The 25,369-nt window shown below is 39.6% G+C and overlaps 1 protein-coding gene and 1 non-coding gene across 2 annotated transcripts; both read right to left on the minus strand.

Annotated features, from left to right (window-relative positions):
• Positions 1 to 16,894: 16,894 nt before the first annotated feature.
• On the minus strand, positions 16,895 to 24,814 carry ddx54 (DEAD (Asp-Glu-Ala-Asp) box polypeptide 54). Its single transcript, XM_020629761.3, has 20 exons — positions 24,536 to 24,814; positions 23,825 to 23,951; positions 23,605 to 23,675; positions 23,335 to 23,520; positions 23,129 to 23,178; positions 22,976 to 23,017; positions 22,789 to 22,884; positions 22,577 to 22,698; positions 22,362 to 22,423; positions 21,448 to 21,579; positions 21,134 to 21,344; positions 20,888 to 21,016; positions 20,570 to 20,791; positions 19,668 to 19,741; positions 19,370 to 19,576; positions 18,609 to 18,757; positions 18,379 to 18,492; positions 18,157 to 18,267; positions 17,962 to 18,050; positions 16,895 to 17,459 (listed from the first exon to the last, which is right to left on the minus strand). The coding sequence occupies exons 1-20, from the start codon at positions 24,653 to 24,655 to the stop codon at positions 17,140 to 17,142; spliced, it is 2,634 nt and encodes an 877-aa protein (XP_020485417.2). The 5' UTR covers positions 24,656 to 24,814; the 3' UTR covers positions 16,895 to 17,139.
• On the minus strand, positions 24,340 to 24,411 carry trnac-gca (transfer RNA cysteine (anticodon GCA)). Its single transcript has one exon. It is a non-coding gene; the product is annotated as a tRNA-Cys (tRNA).
• Positions 24,815 to 25,369: the final 555 nt, after the last annotated feature.

Raw genomic sequence — 25,369 nt, forward strand, 5'->3', positions numbered from 1 at the left:
TGGACTTCCTGTTGAGTTTTGGGCGTGGGTTGAAGAGGCTTTTTTGTAGCTTTTGTTGGAAATGCATAGTAAAATTCAGAATTGTAGGTTCAACGTGCTGCGGGGGCTGAAAGTGTTGTATGGTCAAGGCGTTAGCATGGTCCACACCAATTTTGACAGGAAAATGAGCTACCGTGTAGCAATGGCTAATGCTAATTGAGAAGCAGTAACTTCCTGTTGTCAACAGGTGGCGCTGCGACTAATCAAAAAATGTTCATCATGGATCTGTTCAGGGCGGCTCCTGTATCACGCGTGAGAAATTTTAATATGATTGAACACTAGATGGCAGAGATATAAGCATTTACTTTTTTTGGCAACTTGCCAAAACGCTCTAAAAATTTTAAACGCACGCCACGGCCACGCCCTTTGACGAAATAACGTGCAGAGCACAACAAGATATGCTGAGCCTGTCTAGCACGCACTGATACTGAGATTGCGTCGATCGGATGAGCGCCCTCGGGCAAGTGCGTTCAAATAGGAAGGCTGAAATCGGTGATTTTGAGCGATTTTGGGCCATTATCGTGAAATTCAACTTTAATTTGTGGACTTCCTGTCGGTTTTTTGAAACGCTGCAAGAGGATTTTTAGTCCGTCCCGAGAAGCTTAATATGCGTACCAATTTTCGTGAGTGTACGTGAAAAAGGCCTTTATGGGGAGGCCATTTTGAAAATTTCAAGGGGGCGCCACTCAGCCATTTTGCAAATTTTGCGAGTTTTCGGGCACGTTCAGGCCCTCAGAAGTGGCCGCAAAGAGGAAGAACAATAAAAAGAAGAAGAAGAATCGCTAGGGTTTCAAGAGGGTCCTCGCACGGTTCATGCTCGGGCCCCAATTAAAAAAACATGTTGAAAACAAATAAACAAATCCATCAATAGAGAAAGGTATAATTCAGCAAACCAAATGCATATACACATTTTCCTTGTATAGTAGCCTATTTCCTGCATAAAAAAAAACTTGAATGAAAACCCAGCTCCACTAAGCTTGAAGCACTACCTTTGTGATTACTGGAAATGAAGCTTTTGTTTTTAGGCTTTGTGAATTTTCAATGTTAATGTAATTGATGCACATTTGTTGTTACTGAATTGTGTCTGCAGCATATTTTCTTAATTGCAGTATGATTCCTTTTCTTTATTGTAGGTTGTTTATAAATGACTTTGGTTTTGAATTTGCAGCATGTAATGTGTTTCCCCTTGTCAGCCACTGTACCTCACTGGAGATTTTTTTTTTTGTTTTTTTTTTGTTTTTACTGTATGACCTATCGTAAAATTTACAACACCAACAGGCAGTAGAAGAGGAAACTACTAAACAGTTCCGTGACCAGGCATGCAACCATCCCCTATCGAACACTCTGTGTAGTGTTGGACCTGACATTGCAGCCACCTGATTTCCGTCTCTGGTATTGACACAGCCGTGTAAAGCAGCCTGGCCACCAGTGCCCATAACAAAGGTATGTTCATGGAACCAGTCGACGAAAGCCTTGGTTAAATCAGGGAGTAAAAAAGAACCAATACATTTCTTTACTGAAATTAACAAGACTGGAAAAGCTATAAAATCTGGGCTATGAGACCTGTTTATTATCAATTACTGCAACACAATGCAGCCACACTGTGAACGTACATACATGTGCTGCAGCCATGTGCCTCTCTGCAAGGATTGCATGCAATGTGCACATGCCCGGTGTGCACACACACACACACACACACACACACACACACACACACAAACAAACCCACACATACACACAGAGAGGTCCTCTCTTCTTCACTGACCTGGTTCATTACTGCTGTCCAAATACTTTTTTACAAAGCACTTGATACATGGTTTTATGTTTGATGTTCTGTGAATTCAGCAGTCTCAAAAGCAAAATGCCTCTTTTTGATTATTGAAAAAAAGAGCTCATATTCTTAAAGTAGATTTTTATGTATTTCTATCAGTTTGGCATTTGAATTCCTTCAAATTAATGCTAAGTGTTGCCTTTACATAACCAATATGTAGTAAATACAGCTGCATGACAGGAGTGACTGTAATTATTTGCTGACTGAGAAGAAGACGTTGTTACCTGTTGAAAAAGTTTTCTGTGCTTGGTCACTTCTCATGATGAGCATGCCCCCTTCAAATGAGTTAGTTCATCATAATCACACGTCGGCTTTCTTCCAGGTTTTTGTCATCATAATCGGGTTGGTATCGGGCAATCATTTGTATTTCACTTCTTCTCTTCTAAATTAACATGCAACTGAAAAATACTAAAAATATTTCAGAAAAATTTGGAGATTAAATAACTTTAGCTACAGGAATTTGTGACTGTATTTGTAACATTTTCAACACTAATACGTTTTCAACCACTTATTAGGAGATGCTGAATCCTAACTTAAGCTGTTTTAAAATATCTATATTTTTTACTTGAAATATGGTTAAATGTCCCTCTAGATTTGCACTATTTGATATCTTTTTAGTTGCTTATCAATCCAGACTTTCTACCCTATAAATGTATGATAGTGACACATCAGATCAGTAAGACATTAAAACAGCATTCCAGCCAAGTTCCTGAACATGGCATCAGAGGAAGAAATCCTCCGCCTGGAGTAAAAACCACACATGGTGAGAGATAACACTGATGTGAGCAGCATCAATCACAACATGCCTTATATCCTCTTGCGACATCAAAACTACAACCATGAGCTGCGTTCACACCCATTTCTGAGGCATCGTCTTTGCCACAGAAGCTTGAGGCCTGTCATCACTGAAGATGACATAATTTAAAACCTGTTACATGTAAACACACACAGTGTGCACGCTGTCAATCTGTGGTACGACTCTAGACCTCCTCGTGAAATGCCCCACGTGTTAAATACTGTACATGTACAGTCTTTTTGTGACCAACATTTCACATCGTACCCAATTTTCTATTATTTATAGAGTTAGATTAATTTTTGATAAGGTTTGCCAGACTTTTCAGACATTTAGATATTTAAGGAGTCACAAAGAGAAGACCCCAGATCAGTCAAATGTGGAGGGATTAATATTTAATCATAAAATGTAAGGCCACTTAAATGATCCCTGCTTGACATTTACACCGGTGTGAGAAGTCTCATCTCCTCTGACTCAACACTCAGGGTGTCTTTGTCTCAAAAGCTTTTTATTCCACTACATCTTAAACGCATTAGCATTAATATGTCTACAGGAAATGAAATCTTTATGTGTACATGAAGAAGCTTCCTCGGGTCACACATCTTTTGTCATACAGTGTCTACGGCTACTATCACTCCGATTTTTCCGACTATTTCTGTTATTTTAGAAGCAATCCTGACGATGTAGTCAACACTTCCAGATTATTTTCTCATAACGACACGTCCCTCTGATGTTTGATAATGTAATGAAAAGTGAAACAGCCTCCAACTACCTCCAGGCTAAATGAGAGGAAAGATTAAGATGAATAGCTACATCTGGCTCTCACTTGGAACTCTAAAGGAAGTGGAGATAACCGAGGAGGGCTGGGTTATTCATCACCATCCAGACATGTGCGCCTACACAACAGTAACAGCTAGGAAAAAACAGACAGGATCTCACCAGCCGTGCATGCCAGAAAGCAGCACCTGACTAAAGGGCCCTGTTTTTAAACCCCCCAACAAAAAAAAAATCAGAGTCGTACTGTAGAGGAGCAGGAGGGAAAGAGGTGGATTGACAGCTGGGCCAGGAGGGCACCTGGTTAGTTTCACCTCTCATCCAGACCCTTAGTGCCCCACACATCCCCTTGCATCTCTCTCTCATTCGCTCTCCACTCTTTTCCTCAGGGGAGCAACTTTTCCTCCAGATCCTGACTGACATAAACCCCAGAGCCTCAGACCCTAAAAAACAGAATCGGCTGCAGACCCCGGAGCTGCTTGTCTTCTGTCTGCTTCATCTATCTCTTTCGTCCACCATTTCCATCCCCTTAACCATCGCTGCCTTTGTTCTTGCACTCGATCGATGCACCATAACTCAGCCAGCCTCTGGCGTTTGATGTCTGAGCTCTGGATATCATTTCAACCGTTTTTGTTGAACCAGTGAACCACACTGATAATGCTGCGTCTTACACACACAGGCGGGCAAATGCATGCACACGTGCACATACATACAAACCGTCAGAGACATATGGCACAGTGTACACTTAGAAATAAAAATGATTTTGAGACAGAAGGATGGATTTATTAAGTCTGTATGCTCTGTATGCCTGAAAACAGTTATTGATATGTCAAAAGATTTCGCGTTCTGTACAGTTCTCTGTCTCAGAAACAGCTCAGCAGTGATTGTTAAGCAAAAGAAAACTCTGCTAATGAACTTCAGATTGAACCGACAACCTCTTGTTGTTTTTTATTCACATCTGACCTGTGGCAAAATTAAAAGTTCGAATAAACAATGCTTTACCTTCCTTTCACAAGGAATAGTTAAATGTTTGGTCTAAATAATGCTGATTGAAGACATATGTGCAGGATAACAGGATTTGCCCTCTATTCACTGAGAAAAGAAAAACAACGCATACTAGGTTCAGGACCGTTATAACAATCTGCAAATGACGTATTTTCCTGTTTAGTGAAAGGGCATATCAGTTACTTTGTCGTATGTTCCTAAAAGGATTTTTCTGTGAGATAATTATGTAAAGCAACTTTGTAAATATCAAACGTAATATCCAAATAATTTTGATGTTATGAGCAGCATTTTGTCATTTCTCATAGTCATCCATCCCTTATTATTCCATCCTCTATTATGACTCTGCTGAGATGGCATCAATAGATTTTGGCTTTTATAATAAATTACTGCAAATATGTTCAAATAAATGTCAAACTCAGGATGCCATAATGATTCATAAAGGATGATTGTTTAACAATTGTTTGACCTCTTTGGGGTTAAGATATATTTTTCTTGTTAATCATGGCTGTCCAAAAAAACAATTAAGTTATGCAGCATTTTAAAATGTGACAGCCATATGCAATGACAGCGCTGTTTACAAATTAAATAACTGAGTCTCTTATTTGACAATTATGAGGTATATTTACAACTCAGAGGACCGTGAGCTGGGGTGTCTCCAGCAGGCTGATTGAGTATGCTTAAATTGTAAGAGTTAGAATAAGTGTTTTCTTTGTTGAGAACCATCAAACTAAAAATACAGAAGATTGAGATTTAATAATAACACACTATTTACATTTCTCAGGTTGATTATGGCCACAGTGTAATTTTATAGAAATCAATCATCTCTATAGCTCTTTTCTCAGCTCTGTTGAAGAAGCCTGACTCACCAAAGCGCAGCAGCTAGAGATCCAATTTGACCTATCATGTCATGAGATGGAGGAGTGTGTTCAGGTGCAATGAGCTGGGAGGGAGTGCACTTGTCATGTTCTCTAACGTGTAGCAGGATGTATTGCTGGCAGAAGCAGCAGGGGAGATCCAGAGTCTCTCCTGAACACTCACAGCCTCATGAAAGAATGATGCTTGATTACCTGCAGGAGATGAGCTACGCCGACCCTCCAGAGTCACAGGATCGCACTTTAGCGATATAGAGGCTCTGCTGAAGTTGGCTGAGAAAAAGAAAGACGGAGAAAATACATCTTTGTCCTGTTTGTGAGCTGAGTTTTTTTTTTTTCCAGAGTTGTCAAAAAAATGAGACCTCACACAGTTAAATGAAATAAATTCAGCCTAATTTCATGCAAAATGTGATTTTAAATGGATTTGTAACATTATTTCTGAGTTCATTACCACCCCAAACTGTGTATTTGTCAGTTAGTGATTTCTGAAACAAAAGCTCAACTAGAAACAGATGTCACTCAAAATGTTGGGGTAAAAAAAAACAGTTAATAATATGACCAAACATCTAAAGCTGTTTTTGAATATATGGCAACTTTAACCATCAATTTCTGTTTGTTTTTTATATCTATATAAATCAACAGATAAACTTGAATTTGGAAATTGTTAATGCAACCAAAATGATTATATTAGAGACCTTTATTGACTATTTACCTGAAACACTAGTCGACAGAGCCATCACTCTTTTCCTTGGTTTAAAAACAATAACATCAAGACACTTCAGATGTGACTGTTGATACCATTTTGAACCACTGCCTTGCTTTCTTGGAGAACAAGGTCCAGATGGGTCGGGGGGCCCATCAGTTTCCCTCCACCAGTCACTCTGCTTATCGGCAAGTTCACTTCACTTCAAGGAACCACTGACAGCTCTTTTAATTAGCACCTTCAGCTTTTTTTTTTTTTTTTTTTTTTTTTTTTTTTACAAAACATGAACAACACCAAGAAAACTTAACTTCTGCCTTTCCTACGTATGTAGCCCGGTTGTTCAGTTGTCTATTTTTTCCATTATTTAAATAAAATTAACCAACTATAGAACAACTTTTCCTTCGCAGAACAGCTTATTTCTAAATTATGGGACAGGAATGGGCTAAAAGTTGAAAGAGTTCGGGAACATAAATATCATCAGATGTGCAACAAAAGGAGTAATTTTGAATTAAAATGTTTAGAGACAGCTTGTAAATTTGTTATTTGCCCTTTAAGGATTGGATGAAGAAACCCTTTTGAAGAAAAAAAAAACATGAAGGGAACTTTCCATCATATCCAGATGTTTGTTGTGATAGCAAAAATGGGGGAAATTGAAAAAGCCTCGGCAATATTTTGCAGCCCAGTTTGATATTGACTCCCATATTGGCAGCATTAACAAAAACTATTATTACACTTGAGTCAGTATAAATCCGTCATCTCATCATTGTCATCCCCTCATTATCGTTGTGTCGTTGCCACCACTGACCAAGGATCATCTTTGTCAGAAAGTGGAAGCCATAAGACTCAATTCACGGCACAGTGGCGTTAGTCTGAGGTCAGTCCGAGCCCTTGGCCTCTACCCTCAGCGGAACTGAGTTCTTGACCTGATGGTCATTTGTCCGAAGTGCAGGTTTGACCCCGGACAGAGGAGAATCAATCTGGAGCTTTGATCTGCTGTTGCCGATTGGGAGTAATGAAAGAGCCTATGTTAAATTACAGTGGGGTTCAAAAGACTAATAAATAATGATGTCTATCAGCTACAAGTGGCTGGTACAGATCTGGCCCACGGTCCCTAATTAAATGGCAAACATTGTTGTAAGCGGATCAATAGTAGATTAAGCACAGAGATCCAGGTTAAAATGCTCATATTTCCACTGTTCTACATTTTTCATCCAACCTCAGAACTAAAAAGTTTCCAAAGTTTTCTGTCTTTAACTAAACGATGAAAATAGCACACAAAGAGTATTTCCAATATTTTTCTTAATGGCCAGGAGTGATGGAATATAACTTGGTGATTCATGTAAAAAATAAATTAAAAATATCATTTAAGTCTAATCATCCAGTGTGTTTGAAGTGGTCAGTTAGGGGCGGGACAAAGAGTGTTGATTGATAGCCACTTGGCCTATAGAGGCCGACTGAGCTTCCTCCAGAAGGTCACGTCCTGTCTGGCCCCTGTCCACTGCACACTTCCACAACATATCCGGGGTCTTAGCCCTCCAATCTGGCTGAAACACACAACATACGTACACACACACGCGTGCGCGCACACAAAAAAAACTCTGTACCCCCTCGGCGCCATGCTGCAGCGGTGGTCAGGGCCTTGCGTGCCATCCAGGGTCTGGTGTGAGGGGGGAAGGGGAGGAAGCGTGAGAGGGGGAAAGATGGGAAAATATTCCTGAACCAATCAGAACCCTCGATATTTTCCTTATGGAAAAGGTTACAGCACCCCTCCTCCCTCCTTCTGCAGTCACTATAACTGTAATTTTTAGGTCATTCTGCCCTTCACATTCATATTACTCAACACACCAGATGTAAAGTATATAACCTGTTAGCTCTGCACCTGGCTGGATGTAAGTATTAGCCTTCAATGGACACCTATAACCACTATGACTTTACAAAAAAAAGTCATTGAAAAGTAGCTTTGCAAAGATGCTAAGTATTGTTAGCTTTGGAGTTACATCTGATAAATGGCTTTTTACTTTTCTACTTTGACACCACAATCACTTTAAACCAGCTTACAAACATGCAGAACTCCAACAAGCATGGGAGGCCATATTGAGTTTCCAGGTTTACAGTTTTCTGACTTACCTTGGATCAGGGCGATAGCTCCATCTTTTGGTAGGAGAGTTAATTGTAACAGAAAATGAGGACGTGTGAACAACCTTCTCTTTGGGCATACACTAAAAACACTTTGGGAAAAAAAAGGTTATTTCGAAGACAAACTGCCTTAAGACATAACATAAGGAATACAAATGTGAAAATAAACTGAAATTGTTGGTTTTATTTATTGTTTATAAAAGATAAACGTTGGATTATGTGCCCACAGTCATGCATCAAAAGCCTCAGCTGTAGGAAATATGCTGGTGAGAGCCTGACAGGCAAAAATTTTTATCAAGGCACTACTATTGCAATACCTACAACAGAAAAGTTTATATTTATTAGAATTTTAGAGCAAAATAATGTTGTTTATTTTTTGCAGCACTTAAATTGTTTTGTGTAGCTCCTAATATCATGTATAAAGTTAAAATGCTGTACTTGATCATCTAGATTTTAAAAGCCTATCATAATATTACAAATACATTTTTTTGATAATGTGACAATAATATATGTGTATAAAGTCAAAACACTGGTAAAAACATGAGAAAATAAAATAAGTGTTCGGAGCAGCCAACCTCATTACTTCTCATATCATCTTTTTCATCTGCTTATCCAGAGTTCTTCCTAACCTTCCTTCTACTTCAGTGTCCAGTGATTATTTTGGATTTTTTTTTTCTCTGATCTTGGAGAAGACAAATGAAGTGTGTAACCACAGAGAGACAGAGCGCTCACAGAGGGTGAAAAGAGAGTCTGGGAAAACATTCCTTATAGGAGAAAAAGAGAGAAGGGAAGAAGAGCGGAAAGAAGTGGTAATAACATTTGTTAATATACTCAAGCGTGTTAGATATCAAACAAAATAGTACGACTCAGATAAAGGGGAACTTACATTAGGTGCATTCGGAGTGTTTTGATAAAAAATGTAAAGTACCTTAGAGGTCAAGTCTTTGGGTACAAAACGTTCACTTTCAGATTCCCAGTGCAAACGCATGAGGTCGGATTATTATTGTGTACAGTCAGAGGTGTGACGATGATGTACATTATCACACTTAAAGTGAAAATGCAGATCTTAAAATGTACATTGATTATGATTAGATTAACATTGAAACCTTAAGGTTTTCTATACTGTGGTCAAAGCCCTTCTAGGGACAAGTGTAATGCAAATTAGCACCAGCTATAAACACTATGATATAGCATACTGCTGTTTTCAGTTTGACTATGTATATTGTATCTGTCCCTATCAAATAAACCATGAATAAATAGAAAATATGTAAATAAATCAAAATACACCACTGTTCTTTCCGTCTATTAATAATGTAAAAATATATATAAAACAGGTTTAAGAAGAGCTTGGGAATGATTGGAAAGTGTATTTTGGAAGTAAAATTCAAAAACAAATAAATAAATAAATGAATTGGAGAGTTCATGTAATTGAGTGGTATAAGCTCTTGACTGATTGTTCTGTGATGTTTGTATTGTTTCATATTGTTTTGTGTTCTTAATCTTCATCTCTGTTTTTATTTTGAATTATTTGTTTAATGTTGTTTATGTTGTCTTCTGTGTGCTTCTTCTGCAAAACAAATTTCCCCTTGTGGGGCAATAAAGCACCTGAATGAGAATGAGAGGAAGTGTAGAAGGAGAGGATTTCAAAGTGCTCGGAAAGGCCACAGGTCGCTTCAGGAAGCCAGGGATCGGCTCTGTGCCAGAGAGGGGCGGAAGGTGTTGACTAGATGCAAACGAGTCGGCCCATCGAGCAGCGACAGCAAGGCTGATAACCCACTTTCCACCCGCACAGAGAGGAGCTCTTTATAAGGACTTTCTGACGGGGCCCCAGGCACCTGAACATGCCCAAAAATAACCCTCCTCTAAGTCCTGATCCTGTGGGCTGTGGCTTCATACCAACATGTTTCCCCCTTAACAAGCACAACACACGATAGTCTCTGTTGAACCCGGAGTCATTCATAAAAACAAATCTTTTTACTCAAGTTAGATTTTTATAATCATGGATTATGTCTTAGACCTATTCTTTGAAAAGGGACATATCATGTTTGATGTGATTTCAGTTATCCCGCACGATCACAGCCTTTTCTACATCAGACCATTTTGTTGTAGCTTCACCACATTTACATTTATGTTCAATTCCATTTACAGAACTTTTTTTTTTTTACTTTAGAAATCACAAAACAATTACCACTATTTTCAGGATTATGCATGATAATGACACAAATGTTGAAAGTCAAGTGATGACAGAGGGTAAAAAAAAATGGTAGAAGAGGTGAGGAAAAAAATGGAAAAGGGGGGGCCTTAACGTGTTGTATTTCATTTACATGGAAGCGGAAAAACATCTTGCAGCTTTCTTTAGACATTATAGTCCCCACTGTAAAGCTTACATGCTCTCTCAGAGAAGCCACCAACAGATCATAGCAGAGACTCTTATCTCTGGAATATGGAATATGTTTATTATGTTACAATTTGCACGTTATGTGTTCAGTCTGTATGGTTTTTAAACAGAAGGCACAGGAATGGATGCTTGAATATTTTAAGAAGGGGATTATAATGGGACGGTAGAACATGTATGTCTTATGGAAGAAAATCTTGAGCACTCTTAAATTGTCCATATTCTTCAGGTTAGATGTAAGATATACTTTTCTTTCTTGGCATTGCAACCTTTTACTTAACGTACATCTAGAGCAGAGTTCAAGCACTGCCCATGCTGCACATTTAGCCAGTTTAGGCGAAACTGGGAAAGGGAAAGATTGCCACCAGTCATCATGAATAATTAATAGAAACATATATAAAAGAAGTAGTTTGATACACAGCATCTGTATACATGTTTTGAAGATGTTTTTTGGAGGATCACGTCTCACACCGTTTATTTTTCCTTCACATTGGGTTTTAATCGTCACTGTTAGTGCCATTTCCGAAACTCCAGCTTGTCACACTTCATCATAGAAATTTCAGGAATTTCAAAGCTCCTCAGATCCGTGTGATCATTTTCCCAATCTGGTTCCTATTCAACTTACAGCCAATTCAAACCCAAGTGACTTTTTTTATCTTCTAATTGGGAAGTTTTCTGGGCCAGAGGCAGTCCCACTGACTACACTTCTTCCCTTGTCATTAAGCTAATGCGAGGTTCCCTTCAAGCATCTGCATGGCAGGTTGTTCCAAACATCTTCATGAGCTGCATTTTTCCAAAACAGAGCACACACACACACCGCACTGTAATTACAATATGACAGTTAACCCAGCTAAAGTCGGCAGTGAACCTAATTGTCTCATCTCCACCTAGTTTGACTTAGCAGCGCTGTGTGACCTTTAAAACAAAAACACACATATAGGCCTACGCATTGACGGTATTTACCCGTTCATCGGTTGTCAGCAGTTTTTCATGCAGGAGAGGGAATTTTGCTGAGACGAGAGCGGCTAATGTCAGTCATGTCAGCCCTGTCATTCCTCAAGTGGCCCTCTGCTTTAGGAGCGATAGCCTTCGAATCTTATCATTTGAGGGGAGCACAGAGAGAGAGAGAGAGAGAGAGAGAGAGAGAGAGCCAGACTGCAGAGAAACAGACACAACAGACTCACATATCTGAAAGCTGATAATTGCTTTGATAATGGATTAAGATTCATGAGATAACTGCGGGAAAACATGTCATTTGTATTGTTTAAAGGTTTTTGGAAGGTACTGGGGTTTTTTCACATAACAAAGCTTTGCTTCAAGACCCATGCAACCTCTTACCATGTGTAAGCCCTTTAACTCTACATCATATGTTACTGCAGTAATCTTTTAAAGCCATGATGTAATATATGACACAAGACCATATCTGACTGGTTATGATACAAAACATTATCAAATCATACCATGTGATACTATAATGTAAAATACTGTACAATATGATACTATGTAATACAATGCAATAAAATATGATGAGAGGCTGTATGGTACAGTACAATACAATAAGACTTGATAAAATACATTTAAATACAATATGTCAATTCAGTACAATTCAATATGATACAATAAAATACCATAGGATACGACACAATGCGAAAGATCAATACAATACATCGATATATCCATTCGATACATCTATACGATATGACATATCGATACAGTACGATGCAATGATACAATACGATACCAAAAGACACCATACCATATCATACACTTTTTGTCCCCATAGGAAAATTTGTCTTGGTCTCAAATGCTGAACACATTTAGCTTTCTCAACACATTTACTACAGATAATTAAAACAATCTGTAAAAACGACTACAATCAACATTCAAAGATTTCATTAAACCATGACTGTCTTTATGCTGTAAGTGAGAGTGGTTGCAGCATGAGTCATCCAGTTCCTGCTCTGACTGGTCCAGCCTGTACAGAAATCATTAAGGGAGGGGAAAAAAGCAAGAAACACGGCATTGCAAAAAACATTTAACCAAACACAAAGGAATTAAACATGATGACGTTTCACATACCCCCAATAAAACTTACAAACCAAAACAAACGAATAACCACATTTCACATAACACAGTGACCTTTCCTAAAAAACTGAGTTCACATTACAAATAAGAACAACATTTTGCCAAAGATGACATCTCACAAAACAATACCAAAATCAAAAGACATGTCACAGAATATGCAGCTTACAATAAATGTTTGATGCTGTTGTGGTTTGACCTTCAGGGCCTCAGGACCGAGAGAAGATAGACTCTGAGATTATGTAGATGACAACCTCCTGCCTGGTGATAGCTGTCTGATGTAAAAACAATTGCTTGAAGTTACTGTGTCTGTGGCAATCTGTGGTAAATTATTTGAAAAATAATTTTCTCATCTTTATTGTATAAAAAGGAGAAGCTTAGCCCTGCTAGCCTATTAATACCAGTTTATTCTGTGCATGGTCATTATGTATGTTCAGGCTGTTTTGGCAGCGTGTAGTTAATCACTTTGACAGACCCCTTCACTTCAGATCAAGGCATTAAAAATACTTCAGAGAAATGATTTATCTTTTCCCTGAGTGTAAGTCTATTTCATAATCATTTTAAAATCTGCTCACAGAAGCTTTTAAAACAAACATGGCTGATTGAGAATAGTTATAAAGAGGGGTTGATCATCGGCTAAAAGAGACATTCGTAAAGCGCCACCAACAAGACACTGAGATGTCAATCAGTAAAAAGTTGTTTGAGTTGGTTAGCAGTATTATCTTCCTTTCGTTACATTTTTTTTTAAAAGTCTTATTCAAATATTTTAATTTTAGACCTGTTATACTTCAAACAACGTAAAACTCTGTACTCTACAGCTCAGTCCTCCGGTTAATTCTGCCTAACATTTAAATCCTCTGTTATAGAAGCAGCTGTCCTCTGATGCTCAGGCTCTTCAGCGTATCTCAAGTGGATGCTGTGTCCGTCCTGGGAACTCTAAACAAAGATAAAGCTGCCGTTCCTGATGACTAGAGAGCTGCTGGAGCTCTGAAGAGCACTGGGACAGGGAGAGGGGCCATCAGAGGGAAGAGGGGGGGGGGGGGGGTGAAAAGGTAAAGGCAGACTGTAGCTCAGTATCTCTTCATGAGGATTAACTGATATCAATGTAACCTCCTTCACTCCAGTTTGTTCTGGCCCCTAATAGTGGCAGGGAAGACAGTACGGACATCCTATCTGGAAGCAATTCCCTACAAACAACCTTAGTAGCTGATTTAGGTATTCCTCAGGTGTGTGTATCAACAGTTTGTCGTTATAGAAGCCTCACAAACCCACACATACGCTGACGACGAGATGCAGATCATTCCCCTCTCTTCTCTCTGCCAGATTCTGCTGACTCTATCGACTGTCCTGTTTCTCAAATAAAGGCATAATGACTAAAGAAATGTGAAAAAAGATGCCAAATTCAATATCATATCAATAGCAATATCATGAATCTCTTTCAGCCTCACTATAAGTGGGATAATCATTCCCGAAAGAAAATACAAATTAGCCTCATTACGAGGTCAAGATGCCAAATGATGGATTCTTTAAGCACACTAACATATTTAACATTGAACCCTTTTTTTCTGTACATTTGAATGTGCTCTCTCCCATATTAAATGTACGATGTATAAACAGTAGGCTGCTTTAAGCCAATACCAAATCTAACATACATGTGAAGCATTTTAAAACTACAGTATCTAAAAACAAGCGTAATTTACTGTAGGCACTGTAGGTATGTATTTTTCTTTACCAGTGTGCGTGTTTATTTTTTATCATGGTTATGTCATTAATGTTATTTAAAACATGTAGTTATTGGTTTTCTTCGTCATAATTTGAAGTTTTACTTTCTCTCTATGTAACATTTCAATTATTGCAACAATGAGTAGCAAACAGTTGTGCAAATATATGATTTATACGACACGTAAAAAATTAACTATAGATTGGATTTATTTTTTAGTTATTTAAGGAAATATTTATTTGTAGATTTGTAATAAGCTGCACAGCAAACTGAAACTGTACTTTATCCCTTAGACAGTGTAGCTCCTGTTTTATAAATTGATGCTATTTTTCCCAGATATATGACAGTGCTCTGGTGTGTGTCCAGTGACTATCTCCATGGTGACTCGTCTGTGTTTATGCCAAATACAAACCCTGGTACCACCTATATCTTCCTCCATCCTGAGCCGCGCTCACACTGACAACTGAAAGGCACAAATCATCATAGAGGAGCTTAAGTCCACTTGTGACTCCAGCCATGAATAACCTACAATAACATGTACACATATCATCAACAAACAGCTCACAGTGTAACCACATCCAGATGGACGGTCTCCCTCGCTTCCATTGGTGCATCGCTGCTCTTTCCTCCCGGGCCGCTGTGCATGTGGTCATGTTTTGCACCTTTCCAGCAGCTGAAGAAATGAGGGAGTGCTCCCTCACCAGATGACTGACTGCAGTATCTTCTGCAGGAAATAAATTACATGATCATTCGACATGTGGCCAGGAAAAAAACAGTTGGAAGTGATACTTCTCAGATGTGAGGCTACCAGTCCTCTACAACTGACAGACATTTTTTACAGTATGGTTGATGAATATTTTCCTAAATACATTTTACTTTTAAAAGTTGAACTATCACAACTTATATCTTACCTTTAATCAAGTCACAAGTATTTTATTCTGGTGAAAATGTAGGAAATATGACCTAGAAGACATCCTAAAAATGATTTAAAGCTCCATGTGTGGAACTTCTGGTTTGTATCAGTTTGGCTCCCCCCTGTGGACAAAGTGTTACTTCTCATGTATGCTGATCTTGCCGTGTACATGAGTAACTGGAGTTTAATGAGAAAAAGAATCTCATCCTTCTGTCTTCTAATAATGGAATGTATTGTTTACCATAAATCTCTGCAGCTGAAAATGACATAAGAAAAAGTCAGTTTCAGCATCATGCTGTTGATCTCATCGGACACTTACTCCCTGACAGTCGTGTCAGGCATTCAAAATAGTTACATGTAAATCATCAATATGCTGAAGGTCTTGTTTGCTTGTGTAGGTCAAAAAGAGGCATCAGTATTTATTTCAAGGTAATTCATGACCAGCTTGGAACTAAATCTTACATCTCTTTACCTTTCCCCTTTTCATTTGTCTGGAAGCGACCGCTAGTGGTGTTGGGTGTTGTGCTGCTGTAGAACACAGACATCTTGGAAATAAATCTGTTACACTTGCAGTACTAGTTTTCCACCAAAAGAGTGCAGCCTTGCACCTTATGTATATTCTGTACTGTTTTAAACTACATTAAGTAGAAAAAGACAAACCTCACACACAATTGCAATAATCCAGATGTTGCACTAGTTAGATGAAACTCACATTTATAGCCAAAAGCCTTCATCACACAGTGAGACAGTTTGATGAATGTGAGTGTTTATCAGGAAGACAGAACACTGCCTAACAGTTTGGTTGGGTGGTGCTTTATGGGAAATGTAGGATATGCATTTTGAGCGCTTGACCATGTTGGAAACTAAAATGAGGAAATGTCGTATTTTTCAAAAGTCTCTTTAAATGTTCTAACACAAACTAAAGAACTATTTATATTTGTATATTAATTCCCGTAGCTTCTATGAAGTAATTTGGAAGAAAATATCGATATAGCATTATGCTCCTCCTCACTTGTGTGATACAAGTATTGAATCACTTGTGCCAAATACATACATATTTTTTTTATTTTTTTTTTTTAATATGGAGCTCCAAAAAGATTCCCCTGGCAATTTGACTCGTCAGCACGTCATGACTCCTCAGGGGCTTATGACATCATTATTAGGGTAACATGAAGGGAAGTAGATTGGCCAAAGAAGCTGACAGTGGGATAGAAGAAGACGGCATGATGTTGGAAAGTGGTTTAAAGTAAAAGGATGAAACATGACAAGAGGTGAAACTGGGAATTTGCAGTGAATCGATACATTAAGACTGCACTTTACCTTTAATATCTATACTCTTCAGTTAATCAGATCAGATATCATGATGCATCACTATACGACTTTCTTTCAGTGTATCAATACAATATATTAAATATTGCAGAATCCCTTTTTCCTGATATCATCATCAGCCTCATACTGTATCTCGTATTGTATTGTGAGCTAGCCTGCGATTCCCACCTCTACTGTTAATGATGTTTAATTTGGTTTTAAACTGAAAATGAAATGTACATGTTGCAAACCGCAGAAGAAATGTGTCAAAGTTCATATCATAAACAAAGCATCTGTTGTGTTAAAATCATGACAACACACGATGGTGTTTAATCTGTATCTGTATTTTGAAATAATAAGTTCAACATTTATCAGTCAGCACTTAAAGAAAGCAAACATAAGTATACATCTCTTATCAAAGTTAAGAGTCCCGTAGGTCATGATGCTTGAGGGGGAAGTTCATCTTTACAGCCTCTTTATGAAATCATCGTCTCCTTTCATCCACAATCATGAAAAAATGGGTCTATGTAAGGTGGTTCAGAAAGATCAGAGCAAGTCTTTATCCTCCTCACAGTTTCTTCCTCATCTTACCCTTTTTTTGACCCCCTCGGCCAAACCCTGACTTCTTCACTTCTCCGAGCCACTGTCTGTTCTTGTTCCGGAGATTCTTTAATCCTCCGCTCTGCAGGAACTTGTGCTTCTGCTCTTTCTTGCGCTGCTTCAGGATCTGCTCGTGTGTCTTCAGCTCTGAGCGCACTCTGCGTCCGCCTGGCGTCTGCTGCGGCCCTGCAGCCCTCTGGAAGTTAGGATTCTGGGAGTACGCACCTGGCCGACCACGACCACGACCTCCACCTCCACCACGACTTCCGCCCCGTCCTCGGCCTCGACCTGGGAGATGGACATCACAGAGAATGACTTGTTTGACATTTGGAATTACAGACTTGTAATGTAGAAAATCACTTTTTCATATACTTATTACTGATCTGATGTGAGGACGTATCCTTCAGATAGAACTCAAGTTTGCTTAAAACATTAAGACAAGAAACGGGGTAGAGCTCGCCTTGCCGTTTGAAAGTGGAAACAAAACGCAAGCTCAACACTCACAAGCTAAATGAAGTCATTAACAAGCTTTACATATTAAAAAAGACTCATGTTTTACGAGAAGTCTTAGCTCTATTTTCAATATATAGCTGCATGTTAAATGGCGTACTCATGTTTTCACTCATTGGTTTCAATAAAGATTAAGTGTGTTAGTAATGGTGCATTCATTTCACAGGAAAATGTTCACTTCAAATGTAAAAAAAAAAGTGTTCTCTCTGCCCAAATAGTCCTTAAACCTTTGTGTTTGTGCTCCAAAAATATCTTTAAAAAAAAGAAATTGCTCCTTTACCTCCTCCCGGCCTCCTCCCTCCTCCTGTCTCTCCGTCTGAGCCTGATCCTCCGTCGTCCACTTTGTATCTTTTCTTCCACTCCTCATAGCTGACACGCGTGTTAAGTGAGACAACATCTGAATATCACAGCTTCATATCACCTACAACAGGTCTCCTTCAAAATGACAAAAGACAGATTTTTCTGGAAAGGATACAAGTTCTTTCTGTTCTTCTTGTTATAGATGACCTGACCACCATCTGTTCTGATCTTCTTCTTCTCGTCCGCCTTTCCTGTTTCTGTAACAAAGCGCTTCTTCTTACGGTCCCTTAAGACAGAAAAAGAACAATTAATGCTTTGTAGTAGCAGAATCAGAAGCTTAATGTGTCAGAAAATGAAGAAGAGAGAGGCAGACTTCGAGTGGATGTCAACTATTCACCATTTCATTATTTTCTTGTGCTGGTTCAGCTTCGCTCCTTCGTCTCCCATGAGGTCCAGGACAGCAGAGGAGGCCTGCTGTTCGAAGGCAGTGCCCTCCCCACCGAGACTTAACCTACAATCACACACAGAGTGCAACGGGTCAGAAAGATAGGCACATTGTATGTTTTTAACTCTGACGTGGTTCCTTCTTCTCGACTATAGAAAAGGATGTCATGCTTCATGCCTCACCCTCTTTCAGAGTTGAAGTCTTTGGGTCTGTATGGGATGTAATACTCCTCGTCTTTGCCTTCCTGTTTGCTTCTCTTGTTCCTCGGCTGCTCTTCCCCAGCTTCCTGTGGGCCTCTTTTTTTTCGACCTACAACTTCAGAGAACACCCCCTGGTGGAAACATAAAGAACTGCATGTTTAAAACCACATCTACTATAGGATGGTGTGAAACCTGCTGTGTACAGAAGAAGGATCGCAGCAATATTTAAGATAATGCAAAAAAAATCAAGTATGTGCATTTAACCCAATTATTTATTTCACCTGATTAACAGAAAACCAGTTAGCTATTTGGATAAAATAATAATAATAAAATAAATGTTGTGGTTTCTAAGTCAGGCAATTTTGCTTTATTAGGAAAAAAAAAAAAGATCAAATGGAGTCATACGAGTCATATAGCTTCAATTAAGGAAATTATGATTTTGTTAAATTTTCCCCCAAATTCAAACATTTTAGTAAATTGAGTTATTGAGAACATTATCAGAAGTAATGTCTTTTCACATGAATAATCATTATGTTGTCTTTGTTTAACTTCAAGTTGTTGACTAATCTCTTTCGCCTGAATGAAAAAGAGGTTCAAAAAACTCTTGAAAAAATGAAAAATGAAAAAGCTCTGTATCTGGTATCTTATTCTCAGTGCTCTACATGGAAATCTCTGGGGGTAAAAACATGCAGCTGATATTTGATTCCGTATCATAAAACCGCAGAAGCATGAGAATGTCTTACCTGTAGAACGTCCTCTTCTTCGTCTGTTAACTGTGAGAAATCGTCGTCTGCTGTGGACGGGTTGACTGGTGCCTTCAGTCTGCTTTCTTCTGCCAGGTCGTCTTTCCGTTTGCTGAATTTGACCACCAGCCGCGTGTCCCTGGAGCGCTTGGCTCTCATCACCTCACTAGCTTGTGTCTTGCTGTTAGAGTTGATTTCAAAAATTGTCTACAAGATTATTAAAGAAAAAACATTATTGTAGACACATGGAATTGCAGCTTCAATAAATCCATACAGTGTGTCCTTTACTTTTACTCACCGATTTGGATTTGTAGCCTTTGATGGCATCAACTATTTGAAGGCGTTCCAGTTCCATTTTCTCCAAACCTGACCCTGAAACATTAAGATTCAAACACTGTTTACAAAGAAGAGTGTCGCAATTCACAGATGCAGAACGCTGCATACTTTTAAAGAACAGTAACTGTTACTCCATACAGAAGACATCAACAGAACAAACACAAAACCAAAATCCAGCTTTAAAAAAAAAAAAATCAAGTCTGCTCTAATCTACAGACGTTTTGATCTCTTTGAGCTTTGACAATGTTGAATACCTACACACACCATTCATTTAGTGGATGTGTGTCTTTGTACAGGCTGCTCCTTGAGGCCGTGCTGAGCGAGACTAAACACCAGACCGAGAGCGTCCGTTGAGGGACAGCATAATCAGTTTTTTTTTGACTGAACTATATAAACATGTATAACAGCTACAGGCTAAAGCAGGCTGTGAACAACGTTGTTGTCCAACGCAGCAACAAGCTAATGCTTGGATGATAAATGCAGACAGGGTGAGAGTGAGAAGAGGGAAGTCGAAGCACCGTTTGAAACTAAGTAATTATACACCCTGAATATCAACACTTTACGGACCTACGTTCAAATACTCTTTAAACGACTGAATTATCTTCCTGTTTGTAAAGTGGATCTCCATGGCGCCTCCCTACATGCACCTCTGAAGCACTGCCTTCTTTTCTCTGTCACCCTGCACAGAGATTTAACAGCATTACATTCAGTGTACACTAGGAAGACTAATTCTCCATCTTGCCGGATCACATGCGGTCCAGACTGTCGGATGGATTCAAAAGAATCACGGGTCAACTGTTCTCTGTCGCACGACGACTAAATATCCCTTTTCTTTTCATAGTTCAACCCCCCCGTCACACTGACCTAGTATTGGATGAACCGCCATGCTGGACATATCTGTGGTTTTGACGCGCCTGATGGACTCTGCTGAGGGGTTAGGACGAGACTTGAGGTACTGCTTGTAGGCATTCTCAGACACCCGGTACAGGTTCTGCAGGTCCAGGGAGTTCTCGTGAGCCGTGATCAGATGGGAACTTTCATCGTCCAGGATGCTCTGAGGGACCCGACCAAACACGCCATCTGCATCTGGAGGAGAGGAGCGGAGAGGAGAGGAGAGAAAAACTGTGACAACTAGCGGCTCCAGGAGCGCAGACGTATACAAAGGAAAACAGCCGAGCCTACCTTGTTGTTCATGCGTGGCAAACTGCACAGGCCTTCCGAGGAAGAGGTGAAGGTCGTAGACTAAAGGCATCTCATCTTGACATATCATACTGTAGGTCGTTCCACTGCGCCCAGCACGTCCCACACGGCCTGATGGGAAAAAGACAGGTGATGACCGATCACCAATAATCCTCATCATCATCACTGCTTCCAAATCTTTTATTAGGGCCAAACTGAGCTCATAATTCAGTCAGTCAAGCCACTTACCGACTCTGTGCAAGAACAGCTTGGGTTTGGAGGGGAAGTTGTAGTTGATGACATTGTCCAGCATGGGGATGTCTATACCACGAGCGGCGACGTCAGTCACAATAAGCACCATGGCTTTGCGATGTACAAACTTCCCGATGTTGATCTTCCTGGCGGTCTGATCGAGGGCGCTGTAGATGTAGGCGCACTCCAAGCCTTCTAAAGTCAGCAGCTGGAAAGTAACAGAAAAGAAATACAAGTGAAAAAAAACAAAAAACAAACATTAAACATAGGTACTGTGTTCAATCAAAGAATGAATGACTTTGCCATCTCACCTCTTTGAGGTACTCCACGTGGTGTTTTGTTGCGACAAAAACCACGGTCTGCTCCTGAGGTTTCACGACGTTCCTCAGCAGATGAAGCAGCAGAGCAGGTTTGTCATCCACACGCAAATGGAACAATGACAGCTGAGGGAAGACAGGAGACAAATATTTGGAAGCATTTCGACAGAAGGGAGGGGGACGATCCTGCCTCGGCACAGTACGGGGCAACTTGTGACCTTAAAAGTGGGAAAACCTCTCCATCGCTCTCCAGCAAATTTTCAAAATAGGTGAGTCCAAATCCATAAACTTAAACCGTCTCCAGCAAGTTACTCAGCAGATTTGGATTTATTATCCTATCATCCTATTTATATGTAGAGATAACTACATAAAAATGTCGACCGTAACATAGACTTTGTGATTTATCTAATCTGTCCCTGAGACAACAAGCAAACAACTTTTCTCAATGGACTCTGGCTCGGCCGTATTTGATTGACAGGACACTTTTCAGAATCTTCAGATAGAATGCATTTATGACAGAGTGTCCCAAAGATTTATGTGGTCCACTTTAAAGATAAAGATAAAGATAAACTTTATTGATCCCCCGTGGGGGAAATTTGTGCATTACAGCAGCTCCAGAAAAGAGGGGACGGGAATATAATTATTAAAAATAAAAATAGAAGTTAAAATCAAATCAAACATATTTACATCAGCTAAAAAAAAAAATAATAATTAAATTAAATAATGTAAAATTACACAGTAACTACACAGGAAAGGGTTATTGTTCTTAAAAAAACACACACAGTGTGTAGCATGAGGTGGTGATGCTGTTAAAGAGTCTGATTAAACAGACCTTGTTTCAGGTAGAAATCATTCTAAAGTATAAAAACCTATTGTTGTGTTGAATAAAAAAAGTGTCCTCTCTTCACCTTAATTTGATCGCTGAGCTTCGAGTCCACATCCAAACGGATCAACACTGGTTCAGTCAACCCTGGACATAAACAAAACGTATGGAATTAAGTTGAGTCTTAATCAGCAAGCTATTGTTATGCATATTATGGAGATTACAATTAAGATAATGATCTTGATAAACATCTTCAGTCATAATGGATGGATGTAAAACACGAGTGATTATTGAGCTTACCGGCTCTGGCAAACTCCACCAGCAGTTTGGGCAGAGTGGCGGAGAACAGTAGCGTCTGTCTGTTGTCCGGGAGCCTGCGGATGATCTCCTGAAGCTGCTCAGCAAAACCCATCTCAAACAACCTGAGCGGAAGGAGACAGCAGACACATTCACGCATCCACTCGTCCGCGGGAATCAGAGGTGTGAAATGAAAACAGGACCACCTCTCTCACCTGTCAGCCTCGTCAAACACCACGTACTCCACGCCGTACAGCTTCAGGTTCATCTCTTGGATGACGTGCATGAGGCGACCGGGCGTACCGATGATTCTAAGGGGGAGGCGGGAGAGAGAGAGATCAGGATTAGGACGTAGTGAGAAGGGATGGGAATACCAGTTTATACTTAAACAGAAACACTTACATGTCCGGGTTTTCATGAAGAGCAGCAAACTGATCGTCCATTCTGGAAACAGCAGACACATTTTACATTATTTAAGACATTGAAAGGACAAGCGTATGGACCACAGAGTACATCAGAACACGTACTGAACAGAAATAATTAAAAGCCACACACCTGTCTCCACCGAGGATCAAGGCGGTCTTTAGGCCGGTGAATTTCCCCAACTATAAAGACCACAGTGAAAGCACTTCAATAATCACTTATAACATTTTCACTGGAGATAAACTGAAGATAAACTTCATAATGACAGAAAGTACAGAAACATATTATTTCAGCTAACCTGAACACCTAAACGACAGTAAACACTTTGTCCATCTGACCTCTTTTGTGAACTTCATGGTCTGCAGCGCCAGCTCTCTGGTGGGGGTCAGGATGAGGGCCCTTGCTCCTGATGCTTGAGGGGCCTTCAGCTTCTCAAACATTGGCACCAGGAAGGCAGCAGTCTTACCACTGCCAGTCCTCGCCATGGCTACTATGTCTTTGCCGTCCAGAATCACAGGGACAGTCTAAAAAGGTGGAGAGAAGAATTTGGACTGAAGCAGTCCGCTGTCAAAGATGAAAAATGTTTCGATTCAAGGATCCTGACCTACCTTTCTTTGGATCGGAGTTGGGACTTTATAACCTTTCTTCATGACTCCTTTATAAACAGGGTAACTGAGACCTAAATGCAAACAAAATATGTTTAAGCAATATTCGGAGGAAAACAAATGAATCACAATTCAACTCAAGAGTTTCTTCAGCTCAATCTATGAATAAATAAATGTAAACAATGACACTCAGTCCCTCTGTATGCTCTACATTAGGTCGTACCCATGGACTGAAAGCCTCCAGACTTCTTCTTCTTCTTGTTTTGAGCCCTGACCAGCTGCCTGGTGTCCGGCTCCACATCTGACAGGCAGTCTGCGGAGGCGGGGAACCTCGGTAGCTTCCTCCCTTGCTGCGAGTCAAATCAGAAAAAAACAACAACAGGTTGTTCAATACAGAACAAATATACAAAATAGAAATAATCCACCAATCCATGCACAATAGACTAATTTATTAGATGATGTGTCCAAAAAAAAGTTGAGCAAATGCACCTTCCAAGAGTAATTTGACAAATAATCTAAACTAGTGTTTATCATAACGACACAGTCAAGCAACATCAGAGCAACAGAGGTAACACAGAGCGACACAGTGTAACAACACAACACGGGATAATGATGAAGTCAGGCGACACATGAAGATGACAAGAGATTAGAGCAAAACTACAGTCGTCCATATGAATGTATAGCCACACTTTTCTCATTATAAAACCTATGAATGTATCTTTCGTGAGTAAAGATTTAAGGGGGCATCCGGATTTGAACCGGGGACCTCTTGATCTGCAGTCAAATGCTCTACCACTGAGCTATACCCCCATCTGTATATATGATCCGGGAAAAACCCTATAGTATAAAGCTGCTGGCAGGCCTTCATCGAAATCAATTTAAACATTGTTTTTGTCAATAAATAATGTGTTTTTTTTAACATATTGTTACTTACAGATTCATCGTCTTTAACTTCAGCAGCCAGCTCAAAGTCTCCACAGTCAGAGTCAGCCTCCGGCTCTCTGTTAGGTGTGTGTCTCTTCCTCTTCGTAAACTTTTTCTTCCTTTGTGCCATCCTGAAGCTTTTAGCCTGCGCTCGATGAACTTCACTGTACAGGTTTCCGGGAGAGAAAAAAAAAGCCTTTTAAAACTAGTGTTTAACGATGTTTCAAGGTTCGTCAACACGGGAGGCAGACATGTCGGATACACGTGTGGAAGTCTTCTTCTTCTTCTTCTTCAGTTTTCATCTGCTTCCTTTTCCGTTCAGTGCTGCTGCTGCTGCTGGTGTGTCATTTTAGCTCTACACCGCCACCTACTGCCTATAAAGAAAAATCCAGTCAGTGTACGCTTATCTGATATTTTACTTTTTACTCCTCCTCCGCTTCCTTCATAGCTATTATATTGAATGATGTGAGATGTCTTTTTATCTTAAAAGCCTTGTTACAAAGTTTCTGATGTAACAATTTCTCATTTAGGCTTCTTACAAAGGATTTGATTAACTTAACTTCAAAGCCCATAATTCAGCCCCTAAATCTAACCATTTAACTTAATGTTCCGCTCTTGCAGTTGCCAGCCTCCACAAAGCCCAAAATGCAATTATTAATTTAGCAGAGATGACTGATTATTTACTTGAAATCCATAAGCCGAGTAGAATAAAGAGAAACAGCCTCCTTTGGGGCATGTTTATACATCTGCACAAGAGATAGCCTGTAATAGTTTGTTTTCTGTTGAAATAATCTAAGCTCTGATAATATTAGCAAATCCATTTTTACAGAAGTGGGATGGCATT

This window comes from Labrus bergylta, chromosome 17 (assembly GCF_963930695.1).
Source record: "Labrus bergylta chromosome 17, fLabBer1.1, whole genome shotgun sequence".
Lineage (NCBI taxonomy): Eukaryota > Metazoa > Chordata > Actinopteri > Labriformes > Labridae > Labrus > Labrus bergylta.

What these genes read in the sequence shown, in the direction of transcription:
- ddx54 (XM_020629761.3), bottom strand. Translation starts at nt 24,655, where the DNA reads ATGGCACAAAGGAAGAAAAAGTTTACGAAGAGGAAGAGACACACACCT. An exon ending in GGTGGAGTTTGCCAGAGCCG is followed by an intron (nt 22,424 to 22,576) that starts GTAAGCTCAATA and finishes GTTTATGTCCAG; the next exon opens with GGTTGACTGAACCAGTGTTG. An exon ending in ACGTGGAGTACCTCAAAGAG is followed by an intron (nt 21,345 to 21,447) that starts GTGAGATGGCAA and finishes GTTACTTTCCAG; the next exon opens with CTGCTGACTTTAGAAGGCTT.